The sequence below is a fragment of the Podarcis muralis genome, chromosome 14 (assembly GCF_964188315.1).
Source record: "Podarcis muralis chromosome 14, rPodMur119.hap1.1, whole genome shotgun sequence".
NCBI classification, from domain to species: Eukaryota; Metazoa; Chordata; class Lepidosauria; order Squamata; family Lacertidae; genus Podarcis; species Podarcis muralis.
In genome coordinates this window covers 19691240-19713730 of record NC_135668.1, presented here as the reverse complement: position 1 = coordinate 19713730, position 22491 = coordinate 19691240, and the positions used below count along the sequence as shown (strand labels likewise).

Sequence of the window (22491 nt, the reverse complement as noted above, 5' to 3'; positions counted from 1 at the left end):
TTCTTTATTTGTGCTAGCTAAATACTAGGGAACTGGATATCTCTTACGTACCATGCAAAAAACAATTTCACATCTTCCTTGCCAAGAAACGAAGGAAACTAATATTTATTGTTAGGTTTTAAAGCTCATAAATTAACTGAAATTAGCATCAGTCTACCCTCCAAAGCTGTATGGTACTTGAATACTGCTAGGAAGGGAGTATAAATAGTAATACTTTTGGTTAAATTGTGAACAGGAAGGAAACAATGTATTTCAAGCCCTTATAAAAGTTACTCTAGTTTATTAGAAGCTACAGTATAAAAGGCTAGTTAAACTATTTACATGTCTCTAGGCCTACAGCAGAAAATATTTCTGACTTTCCTATCTCTCCAGAGACAGGCGTTTTGCCAGAGGTAGTGGTCTTCCCTCTGGGAGGTACTGCAGCTAAATACAAAAGTCACTGCTGTAGAGGAAAAAGTCTTGACATACTGCTTTTCTGCCCTCCCAAAAACCCCTGTCTAGTGTATCGCAGAAGGCTAATTTGCACCTTAAGTTAAGCATAGCCATCAATTACTACTTGTAGCAACTTGTAACAATACACTTTAGATGTTCTGTAGGCAATACCCCTCAAGCTTTGAGCAAGAGTAGCAGGGAGAAGCTGGGACCTAGAATGGGTTTTTCCTGACATCAATGATTTCTGGATATGAGAGCCCAGTCCTGTACAGCTCCATGTGAGACTTCAGCAGAGGAGCTAGGCTCAGTGGCAGAGATGCTTCCTTGATCTGGCCACCTCTGGATAAGAAGTCTGTCTCTTTCTGGCAAAAGTCTTCCGGTACTAAGGTGTTGGCACTGGATAATGAAGACCGCCTCCAGGTGGATGGCAAGGCTGCATGCACCAGGTCCCGGGGTTCATCTCCGCTTCTGTGGGTTCTTTCAGAGAGCTCTATCTGCACGGGATCCAACATGCTACTCGCACTAAAGTCACCATGTATTCTAATCGAACCAGGTCTGTCCTCAGCTGCACAAGTGATTCTTTCCATACCTGTATGAGAAGAGGAGAACATTTTTGAAAGTAATTTCCTAGGGTCTGTGCTGTGTAATGAACAAAAATGGCCCGAAAAATTGGCAATTCCCTGTACAGAGAAAACCAACAGGAGTATAGTAAAATTAAGCCATTTGGTCATTGAGCTCAACACTGCCTGCTTTCTGCCCAACTTTGATACTGCAGGAGAGACCTCTGGGTGATTTGAAGTAGATCAGCAAGGGTTTCCAAATCCCACTTGTTTTACTACCACCATTAAACAACACACCCAAATTATACTACTTAAGCGAAGAAAGCTTGACCTAACCAGGGACAATTGTCGTGCCAGGGTATGGGGGACCTGGGCTTAGAATTCTTTTGATTTTTAGTGCATGTCTTTTTGCATTTGCCTCTGGATTGTGGATCTTGGGAGCTAATAAAAGACCCAAAGTAAGCCTGAAGTCTGTCCACCTCTGCAATCTCTGTTCACGTGCTCAGAGAAAAAGCTGTGGAGCAGTCAAGAGCATACATAATTTATTTATTTTTCTGATGGCAGAGATTGATAATGTAGCCCTGGTCAACATGGCTTCAGAGAGACTGGGGCCTATCTCTTTCATAAATACAGTGCTGGTAAGCGCAACTGGTTTCCCCCTGCAAATGGCTTTCATAACAATGCTGGTTTTGAGAATGCCAGGGCTGAAAGAATATATTAAAATGGGCTGTGTTGATTTCACCTTTTACCTACCTGGAGATTAAAGCTGAGCATTTTTCCATGCTGGGCATATGTGCTGCAGCCCTTCCAACATCAGTCTACATCTCTCCACAAAGCAGGTTCCAAAACATTTTAAGATTGATGGCCCACAACAACTACGTAGAGCCACCGTATGAGCAACTTCCCTCCAAAAGCTGCTCCAGTCCATAACTCCCTTGTTCTCCAAAGCCTAATTATCATTTCCAACTGTAACCAAGTAGGTGTAACAACAATGGTCCCCATTCATTCACCACTACTTCCCTGTTTCCAGGTTTAATTTTTTTTTGGCAGCAGGCACCAGTCTATTTTGGCCTGTTACTTTTAAGGCACGGGTAGGTCTAAGGTTCAAATACAGCCCTCCCAAGCCACACCACACAGTGGCTCAGCTTCACTGTGTTTTTGCGCGGCTGGCGTGTGTCCTTGAATTCTGATAATGTATATCGTTTGGATGGAGAGCAGAAAATGCCTGCAGAAACTAGTTTACAGTGTTAAGGTGAAATTTACTCCAAATGCCCTGCCCACTTTTGCCTGACCCCACTCAGCACAGGAATTTGGCCCTCTGAATGAAAAAGGTTGCTCATCCCTGTTCTAAGGAACCCAGTCCACCGCTTTACCTTTCAAGACATGCTTGGGCCTGTGTGCTTGGCTTGCTGTGTAGAATAGTCACATCTGAACCATCGTCAGTGGCGGTGATAAAAAGACTTAAGCCTCCAGAGCCGAGGTTATCCTCACCTTTGCCTTGTCCCTCCAAATCGCTCACGCTCAGCTTCTGAGTCAGCTCGTGGTTGGCCCACTTGTAATGCGCCAATTCTTTTTCCAATGCCTGGATTCTTCCTTGGTACTGAAGCCTGCTGTTTGCCTGCCCCTCTTCCATGTGCTCTGTGAGAGAGAAGGGAATTAAATATGCAGTCTGCTGAGGACCAGCAAACCTTGTCCAACTGGAGATTTAATATGCCAAGTGATCCGCCAATGACTACAAAGGCCCTTTGTTACCCCGGCTCTGCTGGAGCAGAAGCTGAATGTTCTGCTCATGCTCCTTCTGCTGCAAGGTGAGCTGGCGGTCCATCTCCAAGCACTGGCGCTCCAGTGCTACTTCCAGCCAAAATACCAGCTGCAGCTGCTCCTCCAGTTGCATCTCCAGTTCGGAATAGGCAATGTGCTGTCTGTGTTGATCCTCTCGCAGAGTCACCACCTGGCCAAAAACACAAACTTTCTGCATGGTCTTCTCGCAACTAAGACATCATCTTGTTAACAGAACTGAAACAACGTACGCGTATGGCACTGACAGATTCATTAAGGTGAAAAAGGTGACCCAGTAAAAATGTGGGAAGCCTACTTTGCTTGGGTCTGGATTGGACCGCCACTTCAGATGGAGGTTGGAAGCTCCTCTGTGCAAAACAGAAATGAAAAATCCCCTCACACAGAGAATGGGTATTTCAGGGAGAAGGGTTCCAGTCTAACCCCAGACATCCTAGTTTTCTATGTGTAGGGATGCCTTCTTGCTCCCTTCCTATGCAACCTACTGCCCAAAATGGTGGCAGTCCAAATGCGGGTTTAAGGTATTGTGCTTGTTTTTACATCTACCTCCCTGAAGCTCTGCACTGGCACCCCACAGGGATGTGTGCTGAGTCCCTACCTGTACTCATTGTAGAAATATGACTATTTCATCTGATCCATCTACTGCAATTATTAAGTCTGCAGATGATACTACCACAATGGGTCTAATTACAGGTGGAGATGAATCAGCGTACAGAGGGGAGGTTCAGAAAGTATCTACATGGTGCCTAGAGAATAACTTGCACCTAAATATTAGCAAGACAAAGGAGACAGTGTTGGACTTTCAGAGGAAGAGAGGGGAACTAGCCCTGTTGTATATTGGGGGAGTTGTATGGAGAGAGTCTCTTCCTTTAAAGTCCTGGGAGTTTACCTTAGTGAAGACCTCACTTGGAAAATCAACATAACTCAGGTGGTCAGAAAGGCCCAACAGAGACTCCATTTGCTCAGGGTCTTGCGAAAGAGCAATGTTAAACAACAATTGATGACCTCCTTCTACCAGTCCACAATAGAAAGTGTCCTCTCATACTGTATCACATTGTGGTACGTTGGCTTGACAGCCATGGACAGAAAGTCTTTACAGAGGGTGGTGAATACAGCACATGATATCATAGGCTGTCCCCTGAGCCCGCTAGATAACATTGCAAGGGATCGTTGCCTTAGGAGAGTGAGAAAAATTCTCAGGGGCGATTCACACCCCGGCCAGCACCTCTTTAATCTTCCACCCTCAGGCAGGCAATATAGAAGTATAATCAGTCATACCAACAGGGTAAAAAACAGCTTCTATCCGTGGGCTGTTAGGCTGCTGAATGGAAAATAATATAGTGCAACTGACTTTCGGGGTTGGTGTGTTGTGCAACAAGCACACAGAGTGCAATGAGATTGAGTGTTTGTGTGGAGGGGGAAGGAGGCTCAGTTAATTTCATTGTACACAGGTTGTACATTGACAATAAAGGTATTATATTTATTATATTTTAAGAACCAGGAAAACCATTGAGGGAGCTTTGCTCTGAAAGCTGCAGGGAGGAGCTGGCTTGGAGGGAAAGAGAGAGACCTAAGCTTGACTAAAAGTTTTGCACCCCTGGGTAAGGGCCTGGGCCTCTCATGTGCTCATACTGGGCAGTGCATTGCTCCACGGAGCAGAGCCACAATTCGACACCTGCCTTATCAAAATACTTGCAAAGCAGTGCCCGGGTCTCGGAGGATGAGAGGTAGCTGAGTTTGGCCATCAGGTTCATCTCGCATTGGGATAGGAGACTGGCTGAGGACCGCAAAACACGTTGCCGGCAAGTGATTGACTCGTTTTTGTATTCAATGGCAGCATCTAGAGCCTCAATGGCTTCATCTAGCTGGAAAAGGATCCGTTCCTCCTGAATGGAGAGGAAGAAAGCAAGAAAACTACTGAGAGGGAAAGGATAACTTTAGTTGTTTTGCAACTAATAACGTTTAGTTCTGCTGGGCAGAGAGGTCCCCAGTCCTTACATTTAGCTGCTCTCATAAACCTGAAATATAGTTTTAGTGTGACTCCCACTTTGCGTACAAAGGCTGATCATAATTTACTCGAAGCCTTTTTGCTCAAGTCCTTGGCCAAGCAGGGACCTGAGTTTAAGATTTAGCATCTAGGAAAGAAATAGCATGGCACTCATGGACACAATGCCCCAAGAGTCAAGACACCAGATATATTTTCATTTTATTAAACTTACATCCCACACTTCCTCCCAAATGAACCCAGGATGTCGTGTCCCAGTTCCACTAATGACCTAGTTTTAAGATTCCCGCACTCCACGGAGGCTCATTTGTTCCACCTTATCGAGCAGTTGTGTTCTGCACTCATGGCAATCGCACCCTTATTTAAAAATGAGAGGAACTGTACATCATAAATTAATGAATAAATGAAGATGCACATAGGTTGTTTTCAAAGCACTTTCAGAGAAAGTTCCCTCTGAAATATACTGTGTAGAATGTTTATAGTAAGAACCTACAAATCACAGAAAAAGAAACAAATCATCTCTAGTAAATCAACGATACTTGCAACAAGAAAGACTGCCAATTAACCTCTGGGGACAGCAAGGTGCCCTGGCGTAGCTTGTTGTCTATCTCCAGCCTTTGTTTGAGCAACTGGTCCTTCTCTTGCCGCAAGTTGTTAATTTCTTGCCGGATCTGTTGTTGATCATGCGTGCTGCTGTGGCAAAGCTGCCCATTCTTCTGCGTCAGTTCCTTTTCCAGGTACTCCAGGCGGCTGGACACCCGCATGATGTCATCATTCAGGGCCTAAGCCAGAAAGAATCAAGGGACGGGGAAGGGGGGGGGGGGAGATCCTTAGGATGGCAAGTCCACCGGTTGCAGCTTATGTCCTTGTGGTTTACCAAACATCGCTTGGTTTTAATTCCTCAGGGGAATGAGCTAACAGAGCTAATTCTATTCAAAGAAGGAATAGCATAGCAACTATAAGGGAAAAGAGGGGACACATCTTGGCATAGAATAAAACAATTACAGTGGTACCTCGGTTTACGAACTTAATCCGTTCCGGAAGTCCGTTCTTAAACCAAAACCGTTCTTAAACTGAGGCATGCTTTCCCTAATGAGGCCTCCCACCGCTGGTGCCCTTCCACCGTTCGGATTCCGTTCCTAGAGGGAGGTAAAGTTCGCAAACCGGGACACTACTTCCGGTTTTGCAGAGTTCATAAACCGAATCGTTTGTAAACAGTACTGTTCTTAAACCGAGGTCCCCCTCTATATTTTTGAAGGGAGGATGGCAGCTAGCCTTGATCGAGTCCCCTGTTCACGAAGGAGGACCCTATTTATTTATCCTAAGGGGGAGGGGCACCTCCCTTCAACCCTCAGGCAACTTTCTGCCTTCATGAAGATTTCAGCGGAGAATTCTGTGTCGTCGTCCTCCCCCCCCGCAAGTGGAATGAGTTGTGAAAGGCGAAAACCAAGAAGGAACTCTCTCCTCAGGTCTCGTCCCCAGCAGCCACCATACACTGTATAGTGATACCTCGGGTTACATACGCTTCAGGTTACATACTCTTCAGGTTACAGACTCCACTAACCCAGAAATATTACCTCAGGTTAAGAACTTTGCTTCAGGTTGAGAACAGAAATCGTGCTTCAGCAGTGTGGCGGCAGCGGGAGGCCCCATTAGCTAAAGTGGTGCTTCAGGTTAAGAACAGTTTCAGGTTAAGAACGGACCTCCGGAACGAATTAAGTACTTAACCCGAGGTTCCACTGTAATGGGGAGGAGTCTCTGCACAGGCCACATTCTCCTAGGTGGGCACCAAACAATGACCAAGGGCGTGAACTGGGCTGCTGCCACCACATAGCCACCTTTCCCCACTGCACCTCTCCTAAGCAGCAACTCCCACCCCTCTCTTCCTTCAGCTTCCTTCTGCCATCAGCATATTTTGGTCATTACAGCCCAATCCTATATATATTTACTTGTAAATTAAGCCAAAAAAAAAATTCAATGAAGTGTTTGCAATGAAGTGTTTCTTCCTCATTTCCGTTTACACCTTCTCCATGAACAGATTTATTAATGTAAGCTTCGTTTTTGTACTCCCCCCCCCCAGGTTTACTAAAAAAAAAACCCATTCAGAATGGATTACGTTATACTTGCCACAAAGAAAATAATGGCAACGAGCAGCTCACCTTCCACACCCAAGGGCTCACCTGGCTAGAGCGGAGTCTCTTGTTTTCAAGGCCATTCTTCTCCTGAAGGAGCGCTTCCTTTTTGGCCACTATGGCTTCCCGTTTGGTCAGCTCGTCTTCCAGCTCATCCAAGGCACGGCGTTGCTCAAGGACTTTTTCCATCTCGAGGTCCAGCCATTTCTTCTGCTCTTCGATTTTCTGATGGGAAGGCAAGGCAGAGGGAGAGACTGTCAGAGGGACTCAAGCTGTCAGAGACTCCGATCCCTGGCATCTCCCAAAAGGGCTGGGAAAGGGGGACTCCTGCCTGAAGCCCTAAACAGCCACTGCCAGCCAGAGTAGACAATACTAAATGAAGCTATGGTCTGACTCAGTGTAATGCAGCTTCCTATGTTCCCCCAATTTCAGGACATAACACAACTGAATAAAATAAAGACAAGACTTGTAAACCCAGGAAACGATTTAACTATTATACAGTCGTACCTTGGAAGTTGAACGGAATCCATTGTGGAAGTATGTTCGACTTCCAAAACGTTTGAAAACCAAAGCGGGGCTTCTTTATTGGCTGCAGGAACTTCCTGCAGCCAATCGGAAGCCCCGTTGGACGTTCGGCTTCCAAAAATAGTTCGCAAACCGAAGCAGTCACGGGTTTGCGGTGTTTAGGAGCCAAACCGTTCTACTCGCAAGGTGTTCGTCAACTAAGGTACAACTGTATTAACCCTTCAAAAAGCACTTATTGCTCCCAATCCTGCCCTTTTGCAGGGGCATTTCACACCCCAGCCTCGAGCTGTTGAAAATGAAAGGCATGTCAGCCCTTGCCCCATTACCTGCTGCTGTTCTAAACTGATCATTGAGTCGTTGCTGCCGCTCCTGCGCTTCCTTTGGAATGCTGCAATCTCCTCGGTCTTGATGCGCAAGATCTTCTGATGCTGCTCATGCTGCAGCTCCAACTCCTGAAGATGAGTGGAGAGGAAACTCTCAGACCCGCAAGGTATCTTTTATTTAAAGGCATTTCTATGCACAACCCTTCATAGCAACATATCCCAGGGTGGCTCATGCCACAAAATGCAACTAGGCAATTAAGATGCAACACCAAACAACAGTCCACCTTCTAAAGTCTCCATAACATCAAAACATATTCAGAAAGCCAAATGGGTAACTCAGTTCCAGGTTGTTATATTTATTATGTATATTGTTCTCCAGTGCTGTTTTTCTAGAAAATGAGGTCCCAGAAAAAGCCCTGTTCTTCTCCATTAAAACTAGAACTTCAATTCATTTAAAATGCCCCAGAAAATAAAAAAAGTCTTAACCTGGTGACAAAGATAATATGGGTACCGAATTGTAATTGGGTACCAAATGGGAAGCAGGTGGAGCTGTGATCTAGACCACTGAGTCTTTTGGACTTGCCAATTGGAAGGTCAGCGGTTCAAAATTGTGTGACAGGGTGAGCTCCCATTGCTCTGTCCCAGCTTCAGCCAACATAGCAGTTCAAAAGCACACCAGTGCAAGTAGATAAATAAGTACCGCTGCAGCAGGAAGGTAAACGGTGTTTCTGTGCCCTCTGTCACTCGTCTCGGTCCTCCGTGTGCCAGTAGTGGTTTAGTCATGCTAGCCGCATGACCTGGAAAGCTGTCTGTGGACAAATGCCAGCTCCCACAGCCTGAAGCGAGATGAGCGCTGCACCCCACAGTTGCCTTTGACTGGACATAACCATCCAGGGGGTCCTTCACCTTACCTTTATATTACCTTTTATGGGTACCAAATGAATGGATTACATAGCAAGAGTGTCGCCAATGAAGGAGACTTCTTTTGTTTCCACCTGCTTGATTACTCGTTGTGGCAGTCAGAGGAGCCTCAGTGGAAAATGTTATTCTCTCACAGGTTGATACAAGGGGTCCCTGGATCCCAAAGCCTTGAAGGGCTTTTAAGGTTAAAACTAGCTTCTTTAACCTGAGGTCAGAATATGGCAGCAACCAGTGTAGTTCTCTTTAAAACGGTCCCTTCCGACTCTACAATTCTGTGAACAGCTAGGGCCATCACTGCTCCTGAGTACTCTCTGGTCTTGGCACTGAAGCCCAGCCGCCCCTACCTTGACACGGTGCTGCCCTTTGTGCATCTCTGTCTCCAGGCGCCGCTTCTGGTCCACCTCCTCCCGCAGCCGCCTCTGCAGCTGCCCCTGTTGCTGCCGCATCAGCTGCACGTTCCTCTCCAGCTCCTGCAAGCGCTTCTCGTTCTGAGCGGAGAGAGAGGCCAGCTTCTCCGTCGCTCGCTTCTTCTCTTGCAGGATCTGTTGCAGGACGGACAATAAGGCAGGACAGCTAATGCCAGGGACCGAAAGGAGGCTCTCAAAATGGAAGAGGCCTTTTCAAGACATCCTGGCACTCTGCCACTCCCACCCCCCAATATAAGCAGTGCTCTGGGGCTCACCTTTGCCTTGCTCTGAGCTGCTGCCACTTTGGTACGGTATTCCTGGAGCTTCCGCTTCTCTGCAGGGTTTCGGGGCTCCTTGCCCTCCAGCTCCCAAAGCTGCCTCTGGCCGTCGTTTAATTCCACTCGCACCAGCTCTGCTTCCTGCTCCAAGTCGTGGATTTTCTGACAATACTGCTTGTTCATCGTCTGCGCATGCTTCCCTGAAAGACACAGACACTTGGCATCACCACAAAAGGCCAGTCTGGCACCTGGGGTGGGCTTTAGGGGGGGTCAGTGGAGCAGCAAAAACAAAATAATTTTAAGGAGGGGAAGGGAAACTTCATGGAGATCAACTGCAGGTCAAAATCAAGACAGACTCCTATCTCTTCTTCCACCAGCAATTAGGAAGAGGAAGACGTGACAGCAGCAGTCTTATCAGCTCAGTGTTTGGTAAGGATGTAATAGTAACTGTAAGCCAGGATGGGAATAAGAGAGAAGGAATAACTCTTGCAATGTTACAAAGACTTTGGATACTTTGGAGGATTATAATTTGGATGAACTATAATATGCAGTTGATTAAGCTATACAAAGGAGGGAAATCCTACGATTCAGAAGAATCTTGTTTGATTATATAATTTAATTTTGTTAATTGTGAGATTAATTTTGCAAAACCAATAAAAATCATTTCTTAAAGGGAAAAATAGAGAACGAATGTTAGACCAGGAAAATGAGAGGATGAGCAGAAGTTGTGCTGGGGAACAGGAATGGAAAGGAATAAGAAGGCTGAATGACAGTAAATATTTGTTATTGAAGCATGACACAGATAAGAATGAATTATCCCTTTACCACAGGGGGTGGGCAACCTTTTTTTCTTATGGGGGCTGCATGCTGGAAGGGGCAGAGCCAGAGACAAAAGTGTTCTGGATAAAACCAGAATATTTTAACCAGAGTATTTCACATTTAAAATATTGACGCATAAAAAAAACAAAAACTTGTCTTGCTTCAATTTTCACTAAGAATACCTCAGATAAGAATTTCCAGTTCATTGCAAGCCTGTTCAGAAGTTAGTCCCTCTGGGTTTGATGGAGATGCTCTCAAGTAAGTAATACAGAGGCTGCATTTATTTTGGGAACACAAAACAATACAGCTACTACTCTTGAAAGAAAACCAAAGTAATTCTTTTCTGGCTTTATGTGCTGTACACATACACACGGCAGAAGACTGCCAATTGGCTCTCATTCGGCTTGGAGAGAGGTGAATGCTTTTCCTCAAGCCATACAACCAAGAGGAAGCTCCTGCAGCCAATCGTCAGACATTCGGCTTCCAAAAATAGTTCGCAAAAAAAAAATAAAAATGGAGGACACAGGAAAGAAGGGTCTCTGTTGGGATACAAAGATGCTGAGGGCCTGGGGTTAGCCAGGCAGAGCCCCCAAACTCCCCTATCCTCAAGTCAATCACCCAAGCTACATCTCTACTTAAGAGTCCTCCTCACCTGTCTTGATGAGTTCCACAATCAGGTCTTCCTTCATGCGGATGTTGATTGCCAGTTCACGGATCTTCTGGTGGGCTTGAAGCAGCCGCCACTCTGAATCCTTCCCTGAAAAGCCTTCTCCAAGGCTGCTCAGCTCTGGTCTCCTGCAGTCCTCTGCGGAAAAAAAGAAGCAAAATATAGAAGTGCCCTGGCAAGAATCCAATCCATATAGGTGAAGGGACAGAAGGCACCAAGGCAATAGTTGCCTAAAAGAGATATTGGGCATAATATCCAATTTTCATATTAGGAAAAGTTATGAAGGAAGGACTTAAAATTTACAGCATGCTGTTGGTTGAAAGAGAACTATATGAAAATGATGTATCGTTGGTATTTAAAATCCACAAAATCAGCAAAAATGTATAGAACTGCTTCAAATGTATACTGGAGAAGGAAGGCACGTTCTACCATATGTGGTGGATGTGCAAAATAACAAAGCTTTCTGGGAAAGGATATATAATGAGAAATGTTTAAAATAATGTTTGTGGGGGGAAAGAAGCATTTTTTACTAGGAATTTTATATGCAGAGATACCAAAGGGGCAGAAACTATCATTTATGCATGCAACGACAGCAGTACTGATACTACTGGCCCAGAGATGGAAAGAAGATAAAGTTCCGACCAGAGACGAATGGTTGATGAAGATAAGGGACTACATCGAAATGGCAAAAATTACAGGGAAAATCAGAAACCAGGTAGAATGGGCAAAATTTACAATTTCCTTAAGAGAACACTGTAAACAACTAAAAACTTTGGCAGGATTTGAGTAACACTTGTAATGTATTGAAAACTAAGGTAAATAGGGATTATTTTAAGAAAAATTGAGAAAATATATGATGCAGCAGAAAAAGTTTCATATTGGAAACCATGAAAGGGTGGAGGGAAGTCTAAGGATTCAGGGAATCCTAAATGTTGATGATTATGATTAATTTTTGAAGTCAAATGTATAGTGTAAAATTGAATTTAATAATAATAGTATAGTGTAAAATTGAATTTAATAACAACAACAACAACAACAACAACAACAATAACAAAGAGTTGCTTAGTCCAGGTACAGCTTGAAGCATCCAGGGTGTCCTGGTTTTATATTGCTATCAGAAGAAGACGACGACGACGACGAAGAAGAAGAAGAAGAAGAAGAGGAGGAGGAGGAGGAGGAGGAGTTTGGATTTGATATCCCGCTTTATCACTACCCTAGGGAGTCTCAAAGCGGCTCACATTCTCCTTTCCCTTCCTCCCCCACAACAAACACTCTGTGGGGTGAGTGAGGCTGAGAGACTTCAGAGAAGTGTGACTAGCCCAAGGTCACCCAGCAGCTGCATGTGGAGGAGTGGAGACGCGAACCCGGTTCACCAGATCACGAGACTACCGCTCTTAACCACTACACTACACTGGCTCCACATTAGAGTTTTGAGAGTGGCAACCGAATCTCCTCTTACCTCTAGAGGGTTCTGGAGGCTCCTCCTGGATCAGGGCTGGATTGCTCTTATTCCATTGTCTGCTGCTCCTCTTGTCCGAAACCTCCTCCTGGCTGCAGCTGTAGATCCCATTTCTAGAACGGCAACCAAATTGGTCACTTTATTCAGAGGGCTTGCATAAGCAATGCGGGAGAGAAAAGTCGAAATTATAAAGCACACACCCCACCCTGAGTCCAGACAGAAGTAAAGCTGGTGGCATTTCAGTCAGTTTCTCCTTCGTTGTACGGAATTCATCACCTTTGATGAATAAAAGTTAAGGGATCACACAAGAAATAGAATCAGGTAGGTAGCATATATATAAAAATTGTCAAGTGGCACCTTAGAGACCAACTAAGTTTGTTCTTGGTATAAGCTTTCGTGTGCATGCATACAAAAGCTTATACCAAGAACAAACTTAGTTGGTCTCTAAGGTGCCACTGGACATTTTTTTATATATATTTCAACAAGAAATAGAAGATTTTGTGCACAGAGCAACATCCTTTCTGCAACAGGGCTAATGTTCTATTTTATCATCTGAACTGCCCTGTTCCAAGCTGGCAGCATCTGCATGCCTGCTCAGCCAGTCAGCAACACTCCCCTATATTGTTAAGGGCAGTTCATGCATAAAATATTCTCCCACTTGTGTTAGCTGGGTCTTTGCAAGAGGTGGGCCTCAGACATTCCAATTTCAGACACTGACAATTTCAGACCTGACAAGGAAGTCGCTGAGTCTGGCAGAAAGGCAAAGTATTCCACACAAGCAGTATCCCTCCAAAACAGTGTTTCCCAAACTTGGGTCTCCAGCTTTTTGAACTATATTTCCGTTATATATATTCATTAAATTCTGTTTTACAATTTAGAATACTCATTTAAACATCCTTAAGATATCAATGACTTCCCTTCATCTCTTTCCATAGTTCATTTTGCATATCATAGATCCCTGCATATTTTACAAACTAAACCATTCAGTAGTCCATTATTACATCCATCGTAACTTATTTACACGGTTGAATTTATCTTAATGCTGTCAACATTTTCAAGTGTACACAATTCCCCCCCCCATACATTCAAGAAACATTTTCCAATCTTCTCTAAATGTATGTTCTTTTTGTTCTCTTATTCTATATGTTAAGTCTGCAAGCTGCGCATATCCCAAGTTGCCATTCTTCTTTAGTTGGGACCTCGCTCGTTTTCCATTTTGGGGCTGCAGTAGTGGAATACATAAATAACCGTTTTTGACACCTGGGAATTTCCATCTGAAAAAAAATGACTCTTTTTTGTGTAAAGAAGTACTTTTAAACATTTTTTCCCAATTCATTATGGGTTATTTCCAATTCATTATGGATTATTTCCCAAAACTCTTTTACCCTTTTACAGGTCCAACACATATGAAAGAACGTTCCCTCAACCTCATCGCATCTCCTAGCAATGAACTACAATTCCCATCATCCCTGACCACTGGTCCTGCTGGCTAGGGATGATGGGAGTTGGTAGTCCAAAAACCACCGGGGACCCAAGTTTGGGAAACACTGCTCCAAAGTCTCACTCAGGAAGAGATAGCCAGGTAGAGATGCTAGAGACTGAACCAGAGATATGTGAAGTAGGTGGGTCTGTAAGTCCGGTATCAGGCTCTTCATTCACCTGCGTCGGTAAAGGGACCTTATCTGTTCACGGTCTCCCTTCTCTACAGATGGCTCCGCTGCCTGCTCTGAAGTCCTGTCAATCTCCTGTGTTTGTATTGTACTGCTAGCCTCCAAGCTGCTCGTCAAGCCACAAGGCAGTCTTTGGCGGTACACCAACAAGTTCTTCCCAATGAGGGTTGGGGCACTGCACAGCTGTTTAGAGGGAGAGAAAGGGATAATAAGTGAAATGTCCCTGACGTGATGCCTGCACCCTGAAATTATTTGTCCTCTGAAGGGGAAACTTCAGATCCTTAGCTCCAACTCCTTCAAGGAAGTCTGAAAGAGTAACAGGTTCACCAGATTATCTAACCCGTTTTCTACCCCGACACTCCCTTACCTGAAAATGTAATTGTGGCAGATATATCCAGTAAAAGCACACACAAGATACCTGTGATCCGCAAATAGCATCTTAATATTTTTAGGCAAAAAAGTAAAAGGTAAAGGACCCCTGGATGGTTAAGTCCAGTCAATGGCGACTATGGGGTTGCGGCGCTCATCTCGCCTTCAGGCCGAGGGAGCCGGCGTTTGTCCACAGACAGATTTCAGGGTCATGTGACCAGCATGACTAAACCGCTTCTGGCGCAACGGGACACCGTGACGGAAACCAGAGTGCATGGAAACGCCGTTTACCTTCCCGCCACAGAAGTACTTATTTATCTACTTGCACTGGCGTGCTTTCGAACTGCTGGGCTGGCAGGAGCTGGGATAGAGCAACGGGAGCTTAGCCCGTCGCGGGGATTTAAATCGCCAACCTTCAGATCAGCAAACCCAAGAGGCTCAGTGGTTTAGACTACAGCATGGTCTTGCATTAGACTTACTGTGCTTTTAATTCTTTTCAGTGGGTGGACAAATGATATACTGGGAGGCTCCTCCCACTCACTCCAGAGTTAGGCTAAAACTGTGTGAGGGAGCACCTCCCAATTTCACACGAAAAGTTGTTGAGAGAAGAAAAGTAATGAAGGAAAAGCCCTCCCAAAAACATTGCATCAGAAATATTTCCTACACACAAAGTCTACGTTGTCTTCTCTGCCTCACCTCAAATAAAAGCAATATGGTATTTTCATCTCTCACCACTTTAAATTCAAATCTCCAGGACATCCAACTCTACTGTAGCAGAATTTGCTTAAATTGATGGGCTGGTGGGCGGTGAAATAGGTTGTTCCTAGACAACACTCAAGAGGAAGCAAAACTCAATGTATCATGATAGAATACCCCAAGGCAGCTCACAAACCTTGCTGTGCTTATCACGGGCAAGCCTAAGCCGGTGGTGAGACTGGGCAGCATCCACAGGAGCTGTGTGAGGCCTTTGGTCAAGCTGTACCAAGAAGACGTTCTGCAGCAATTCAGGAACACCAAGTCTGGGCATCTCCATCTGCAGGTATGTTTGTAGTTTGCAGATGATGTCATGTTGCTCCTGCAGCTTGTCACTCTGTGGGGGAAGGGGGAAACAAGTTTTGGTTGCCTCACAGGGTAGTCAATGTGGTGCCCTCCAGAAGATGTTGAACTGCAGCTCTCATCATCCTGGACTGCTGGCTAGGCTGGATTCTAACAGCATCTTTAGAGTAAAGGTAAAGGAACCCCTGACCATTAGGTCCAATCGTGGGCGACTCTGGGGTTGCGGCACTCATCTCGCTTTATTGGCTGAGGGAGCCGGTGTACAGCTTCCAGGTCATGTGGCCAGCATGACTAAGCCACTTCTGGCGAACCAGAGCAGCGCATGGAAACGCCGTTTACCTTCCCGCCGGAGCGGCACTTATTTATCTACTTGCACTTTGACATGCTTTCAAACTGCTAGGTTGGCAGGAGCAGGGACCGAGCAATGGGAGCTCACCCCATCGTGGGGATTCGAACCGCCGACCTCGTGATCGGCAAGTCCTAGGCTCTGTGGTTTAACCCACAGCGCCACCCACGTCCCTTTACCTTAGAGTAACAATACGCAAGATGATAGAAGATGGACTCTTCCATGTATTAAGAGCCCAGCAGATACTGCTGGGTACCCCATCCAGTGACAGCTTAGCTGAACGAAGACTGCAAGCAAAAATCCCGAAACTCAAAGGTTGGAAAGGTGACCTGTAAAAATGCTGGTGTGGGCTCATTTTCAAAAGATGAACCAATTGTCTTCCTAGTGTAGTGAAGGAAAGAAGAGAGCACGAAACCTTAATGAAAGTAAAAGGGAGGACAAGAAGAATCTGGCTGCAAATATGGATTTCTCTGTCTGAAGATCACCATTGTGCCCACAAGAGAGGAAGTCTGCACATGGCCTAAGCGATACCTGCAGCTTGTACTGTTCCATGGCATCCTCAAGGGCGGCTAGAAAATCCCGATTCTCCTCCTCTAAACGCTCCACCTGCCTCTCCAACCTTGCCATGTGTTCTTCTCTCACAGCTTCAGATCCTTCCATGTGGTCTTCTTGCTTCTGCCAAAGAGAAAGGAGGGTGACACTTGCTACCTAAGGTACTGGAGTCCTGAGGTTTTATAGGTCAAAAACAGTACTTGGAATTGACAGGCAGCCACCATAGTCGGGGTTATATGATTGTTGTTATACAGTGGTACCTTGGGTTAAGTACTTAATTTGTTCCGGAGGTCCGTACTTAACCTGAAACTGTTCTTAACCTGAAGCACCACTTTAGCTAATGGGGACACCTGCTGCTGCTGCGCCGCCAGAGCACAATTTCTGTTCTCATCCTGAAGCAAAGTTCTTAACCTGAAGCACTATTTCTGGGTTAGTGGAGTCTGTAACCTGAAGCGTATGTAACCCGAGGTACCACTGTATTTTAAAGTGTGTGGGTTTTGTTGGTTTTTTAAAAAAATGGGATTTTAAAAAATTGTTGTGGCTCACCCTTGTGGCTAAGAAATCTGAAAAAATAATAGCAGCGAATAATAGTACCTGAGACTTAGTTGGCTTGGAACTTGCTGCCTTATGGTTTTGATCTTCCACTGAAGTGCTCTCAATGCCACTGTCTAAGCCAGAGGCTGAGCTCAGCTCGCTCCTCTCGCTCTCCACAGCACACAACCACTCCTTCACCCGCAGGATCTGGTCCACAGTCAGATTGCCTTCCCCTTGCAATTCCATGAAGAGCTGGTACGCGGCGTCCGTACAGGTCCTGTAGCGGCTACACTCTGCATGCAAGCGGGTGGCATTATCCTGCGAAGGCCGCTTGACGGGAGCTTCGGAACGGTTGATGATGCGTGTCTCGGAGCGGTGTCGCTGCTCTAGCGCCCTCTGCAGGCTCTTTATCTGCAGCTGCAGCTGCTCCATGTGCTCCGTCTCCTTGCAGCAGTTCACCACCGCCCTGTTCTTGATATTCTGCGCACGGTTGGCATAATTCAGTGTGGTCAAGCTTTCGTCAAAGTCAGAGGAGGAAGGGCTGAGGCAGGCAATCATCACGGTCTTGGCATTCCCACCAAGAGAATCTTTCAGGATCCTGAGGAATATGACAGGAATCAGTACAGTGGTACCTTGGTTGTCAAACGGCTTGGCTCCCGAACAAATCGGCTCCCGAACGCCGCAAACCCAGAGGTAAGTGTTCCAGTTTGCAAACGTTTTTTGGAAGCCGAATGTACGACACAGCTTCTGATTCAGTGCAGGAAGCTCCTGCAGCCAATCGGAAACTGCACCTCAGTTTTCGAATGGTTTCGAGAGTCGAACAGACTCCTGGAATGGATTAAGTTTGAGAACCAAGGTACCACTGTACATCCATTAGCAAGGCTGAAGCTGAACAGACAAGGAGGACAATAAAATTGAACATTCCGACTACTGAGCCTGCCTCAGAAGCAGCAATCGGGACAAAACTAGCAGAGATTCCAAGCGGCAATTCCAAGTTAGGAAACACAGAAAGAGAAGAACCCCCCAAGTGGAAAGAAGCACAGTCAATACATGAGCAAACTGATCAAGGAAGACACACAGGACTGTGCCCTAATGCAAGCCACTGTGGATAAAAAGAACAACATACTACTGACCTGGTAATTTTGGAATCCCGGTAAGGAATGTGGCTGCCTTTCCGGCGGGGGTCTCCTAATGCGCTGATTACGTTGCCCAGAGCCAGGAGACTGCTGTTGATCTGGATGCTCTCCTTGAGCCGCTCCCCAGTGTTCCCCGTCTTCACCACCCGCTCAGAGCCTGCCAGATCCACAAAGTGAAATTTGGAGGAAAGAACCTGGCCAGAGGCTGGAACCAAGACCTTTTCTTGAAGGGTGAGGCGAGTAAGACGCCCGGCACTGCGGCGCTGCTCCATGGTCACGGTGAAGATGGAGTGCGAGCGGCTTGACTTTCTGTTGATGTGGGTGGCCCCAGTGTGCTTGGCCATGTTGCCCATTTCTAGTAGGCTCAGGACCTCATCCAGACCTTCCACTTCGGTCTCCTTCACCCCATGCAGCACTGCAACGAGAAGGATAGCAAAGAGAGAAAACCAAGAGCTAAAGGGAGCTCCAGCTGATGAAGCTTTTCTGCCCCAGCTGATGAAAGCATCAAGGTGAGTTAAACAGCTGAGCAACAAGAGGCTAAGTAAAACCCATTTAATTAATTAAGTAATGAAAGCAATAACTCGGGCTAATAATGGCACAGCAAGATCACGGTGTACAGGGAGCCAAATCCTGAAATAATGTATGATTCAATAGGCAAATCCTGGGGCAAGAAGCCTGTACAAGCCTAGTTTTCAGCCATGCCAGGGAAGCTGGAGGGAACTAAACTCCAGTTTGGGAGAAGAGGTAAAAAGGGAAGTGCTAGATTGTTAAATCCACAAAATGCAGACCAGGCAAACCAAAGTGCTACCTGCTCAATTTGCCACCTAGCAATGGCAAGGAAAAGGAGCAATGCCAATCGAAACTACAACGAGAAGTCAGGCTTTTAAAGATGCAGGGAGCAATAGCAGCAACCGTTTGTTCGCTTTTACCAATATTGCCCTTGTCATCTTCCCGGATCTGTATGTCCTTGCTAGCTGTCTCCACCTGCAGCAGGTCCCGAAACTCCTCCTTATACACTTCTAGATAAGAAATGCGGACCGTGTAATCCAGCAAGTCATTCTCATCCATGATCTTGAAGGCTTCAGCCATGGCTCGTGGGATTATGCCCTGCTCATCCTCATTGATGGAAGCTGGAAGCAACAAAGAAAACACATTTGTTGAGAGGAAATTGCAGGCTGTAATGGATGTGTGGGGAACTAATTTAATCACCAGGAAGAAAGTTATTATACCGAAGGTGGTTATTGTTTGCTTTTAACCAAACTGATTCAGAAGGCAACTTTGCTGGTAGAACACAGGTTTCAATAACAGTTTAGCATGAATTTAGCAATCCACTCCTTAAAGTGTGTCCCACACACTTTAAGAGGACACACATCTACTCAATAAACCAGATAGCCAAATCCCAGCAGATATTACACTGATTATCCAAGAGTCCCCAGTTGTCTCAAGTAAGGCAAGAAGCTGAAAAATGCTTCTGTCCCCACCTGAGACTGTACAACAGCCTTGCAAAAGGAATCCACAAAAGTACAGTCACACTTTGGATCTCAAACGCCTTGGCTCTAGAACAAATCGGCTCCCGAACAATCAAAACCCGAAAGTGAGTGTTTGCTTCTGAAAAAATTTCAGAAGCCAAAAGTCCGACAGGGCTTCCTGCAGCCAATCAGAAGCCACGTTTTGGTTTCCAAACATTTTGGAAGACAAACGGACTTCTGGAACTGATTCTGTTTGACTTCCAAGGTATGACTGTACTTTATTAGCCCACTTGCCACAAACACACATATGATAGCGCTAGTGGCACAGTGGTATGGGTGTTGAGGAACCAAGCTTCTTCCAAAGTTTACTCTCTTAGCTCGCTTGGAGTGATTCATTCTTACAAAAGCTTTTTTAGAAACCTGATTGAAAAATTTCCTCAAAACATTTAAATCGGCTTCACATTTTTGGAGAGAGTAAATCAGCTACACTGGGTGCTTTAAAGTCTCAACTTCATTACTTGAAAGCACACAATCACTTGCCATCACTGTGTCATCAAGTGATTGACAGATGGGCAGCTCCACCCACCTATGAAATCCTGCCCTTGAGGCTAGATCCTTTTGTGAACTACAGTCGACTTGCTCAGATGCAGGTTAGGATTTATCTTATTTGTTTAAAGAGTGGCTTACATACAATACAGTCCCTGCCTTTACAATAAAAAGTAATAGGGCTACATGTATCCTGGGTAGAGAGGAGAGGAGAATGCAGGACATGCTATTCATGCAAAAGATGGAACTCACAGACACTAGCTTCTCCAATGGTGTAGGTCTTCCCGGAGCCTGTCTGGCCATAGGCAAACACAGTAACATTGAAACCTTCAAAGAAAGCTTCCACCAGCGGCTGTACACAAGCAGCATACACAGACTCCTGGTCCGAGGATTCGGTGAAGACTGTGTCAAAGTGGAAATGGCGGCTGCGCCCAAGAGTAACTTCCTTAGTCTCTGGGTCACCTTGTAGGCAAGTCTGGTGCCCATGCAGTCGTTCCTTGGGAAGTAAAGGTCGAATGCGTACAGCCACCCTGACAGGAACCTCCACTGTTGGTGGTTGGAGTTTGGCTTTCAGACCCATGGCTGGTAGCAAATGAAGAGTCAGGACATCTGAAAACTAAGTAGGAGTGTCATCTCTATGCCTGACATGCTATGAGAAGAGGAAAAGCCAAGTTAGAGTAGACAGCACAAGCAAAAAAAAAATAAAGTACTGGTTAAGGCATAGATCACCTTTCAGCTAAAGTTTCCAAAGCAGTTAACAATACAAATACAATACAGAATATAAAATGAGCCCTGCTGGATCAGGCCGAAGACTTAAATAGTCCAGAACCATGTTCTGAGTGGCCAAAAATGCAACAGAAATCTCCCCACTTGCTATTCCCAGAAACTGGTTGAATAACATTGCAAAGCAAGTGTTACCATCCCACACCTTCCAGTGCATCTTCCTGTCACTTTTCCTACTGCAAAATGTCAAGACCTCTCAATCAACTAAAATTGCGCAACCTAAATTGGCCGGTATGTGATTGAATCCCACCTGAAAATAGTGACAGCTTGAAAGCACCCATAAACAGCAGCCAGTTTCAAAGAAATTTTTTAATAAATTTCATCATTTTAACCCTTCTCCCTTACCCCAGCTTTGCCCATCTGCAGCTCAGCACCTGTTTTTAAAGAAAGGCTAGACAACATTATAGTCAGTGTGATGAACCCTAGGAGACCAGGGTTCAAATCCCCATGCGTTCGTGAAGCTCACAGTCTGAACTTCGGACAGTCAGCCTAACCTACCTCGCAGAGTTGTTGTAGGGACTAAATGAGGGGTCAGGAACAACGTATGTCTCATTTGGAGAGAAAAAAAGGTGGGACAGAAACACAACAAATGAATAATAAGCAGCAACTTTAATTGCCTTATTAAAAAAATTGCACTAGCAGAACACGTAGAAATTGCAACTTCCAAATGCGTAACTTTTTCGTAATAACTTGGCCCAAAAGTCCCAAAGACTTTCCCAAAGAGAAGCATCAGGCGCGTGGCTAGCTGGAGTCACCCTTGAGCACCCCACGAGAAAATGTGGGGTGGGCACAGGTCGCATAAGCAAAAAAAGGGGGGCGTTAAGGGTTTTTTGTTTTTGTTTTTTTTTTTTTGGAGGAGGAGACAGTCAGGGACCGAGAAATCCCCCTACAATGGGAGGGTCGAGGAAATTAAGAAGGGGGGGGGGGGACCTGCATAGGAGATGCGGCGGGACAAACGGCTCCATGCCCCCTGCAGGGAAATAAGCCTTGAGCACACCAAGCCCGAGGGAGCGGGACACCGCGAACTCCCTGCACATGCTCAGAGGCACCCTTCCCAGGGAAACCGCTGACGAAGCGCTGTGCACTTTCCCACCTCACCTCGCCGTCGCCACCGCCTCCTTTTGAGCCTTGGCGCGGCGATACCTACCCAGAGTTGAGGCGTCGGCGCTGGGCGGGCCCGACTAGGCCGGCGCGGGGAAATGGCGTCGGCAGGCGGCTCCGCCTCTTTCCTTGGCGAGGGAGCCGTCGAGTGAGGGAGGCTTTTGGAGAGGAGGAGGAGGCGGCGGCGGGAGGGAAGATGTGGCTTTTAAAAATGAGGGAGGAGGAGCCGCCGCTGCCGCCTTCGCCTTCTTTCTCCTCAGGGCGCCGTCGAGGAGGCCTCGTTTCAGGCCCTGCCAGGGAAGCTGGTGCTCCCTGCGTGGCTTTGTTTTGTTCTCCAGAGGATGCTGTGTTGTGTGGATTATTTGCAACCCACAGAAGCCCAGCGACCCACCCACCAGAAATAGTTAAAAAAAATCAAATCAGTCAATACATGCTTTGCAGAAGATAAGACATAACATTTTGCAAGCACAGGAAGAAACACCACAGACAGAATAAATGTCACACACAGGAAGAACAAGGATATACAGTTCGAGATCTTCACTCCTAAAATCATAAATCCATCACTTTTTCCCTTTAAAAATATGTTTAGAGATGCTTTCCTTTT

At 45.8% G+C, this 22491-nt stretch overlaps 1 protein-coding gene across 4 annotated transcripts; it reads right to left on the bottom strand.

Moving 5' to 3' along the window:
• Positions 1-78: 78 nt before the first annotated feature.
• Positions 79-22226, bottom strand: KIF7 (kinesin family member 7). Of its 4 annotated transcripts, none has more exons than XM_028707226.2 (19): positions 21885-22226; positions 20256-20652; positions 18918-19118; positions 17986-18403; positions 16913-17450; positions 16298-16441; positions 15257-15454; positions 13985-14178; positions 12326-12438; positions 10852-11004; positions 9378-9580; positions 9040-9237; positions 7778-7903; positions 6975-7151; positions 5361-5576; positions 4469-4675; positions 2745-2943; positions 2484-2630; positions 79-1021 (listed from the first exon to the last, which is right to left on the bottom strand). In XM_028707226.2, the coding sequence occupies exons 2-19, from the start codon at positions 20581-20583 to the stop codon at positions 645-647; spliced, it is 4137 nt and encodes a 1378-aa protein (XP_028563059.2). In that variant the 5' UTR covers positions 20584-20652; positions 21885-22226; the 3' UTR covers positions 79-644. The 4 variants fall into 4 exon arrangements, with proteins under 4 accessions (XP_028563059.2, XP_028563056.2, XP_028563057.2 ...); XM_028707223.2 differs by having other exon boundaries at positions 21934-22226; XM_028707224.2 differs by lacking the exon at positions 21885-22226 and adding an exon at positions 21285-21873.
• Positions 22227-22491: the final 265 nt, after the last annotated feature.

What these genes read in the sequence shown, in the direction of transcription:
- KIF7 (XM_028707226.2), bottom strand. Translation starts at nt 20,583, where the DNA reads ATGGGTCTGAAAGCCAAACTCCAACCACCAACAGTGGAGGTTCCTGTC. An exon ending in AGATGACAAGGGCAATATTG is followed by an intron (nt 18,404 to 18,917) that starts GTAAAAGCGAAC and finishes TTCTCGTTGCAG; the next exon opens with TGCTGCATGGGGTGAAGGAG. An exon ending in TCAGTTTAGAACAGCAGCAG is followed by an intron (nt 7,152 to 7,777) that starts GTAATGGGGCAA and finishes CCTTCCCATCAG; the next exon opens with AAAATCGAAGAGCAGAAGAA.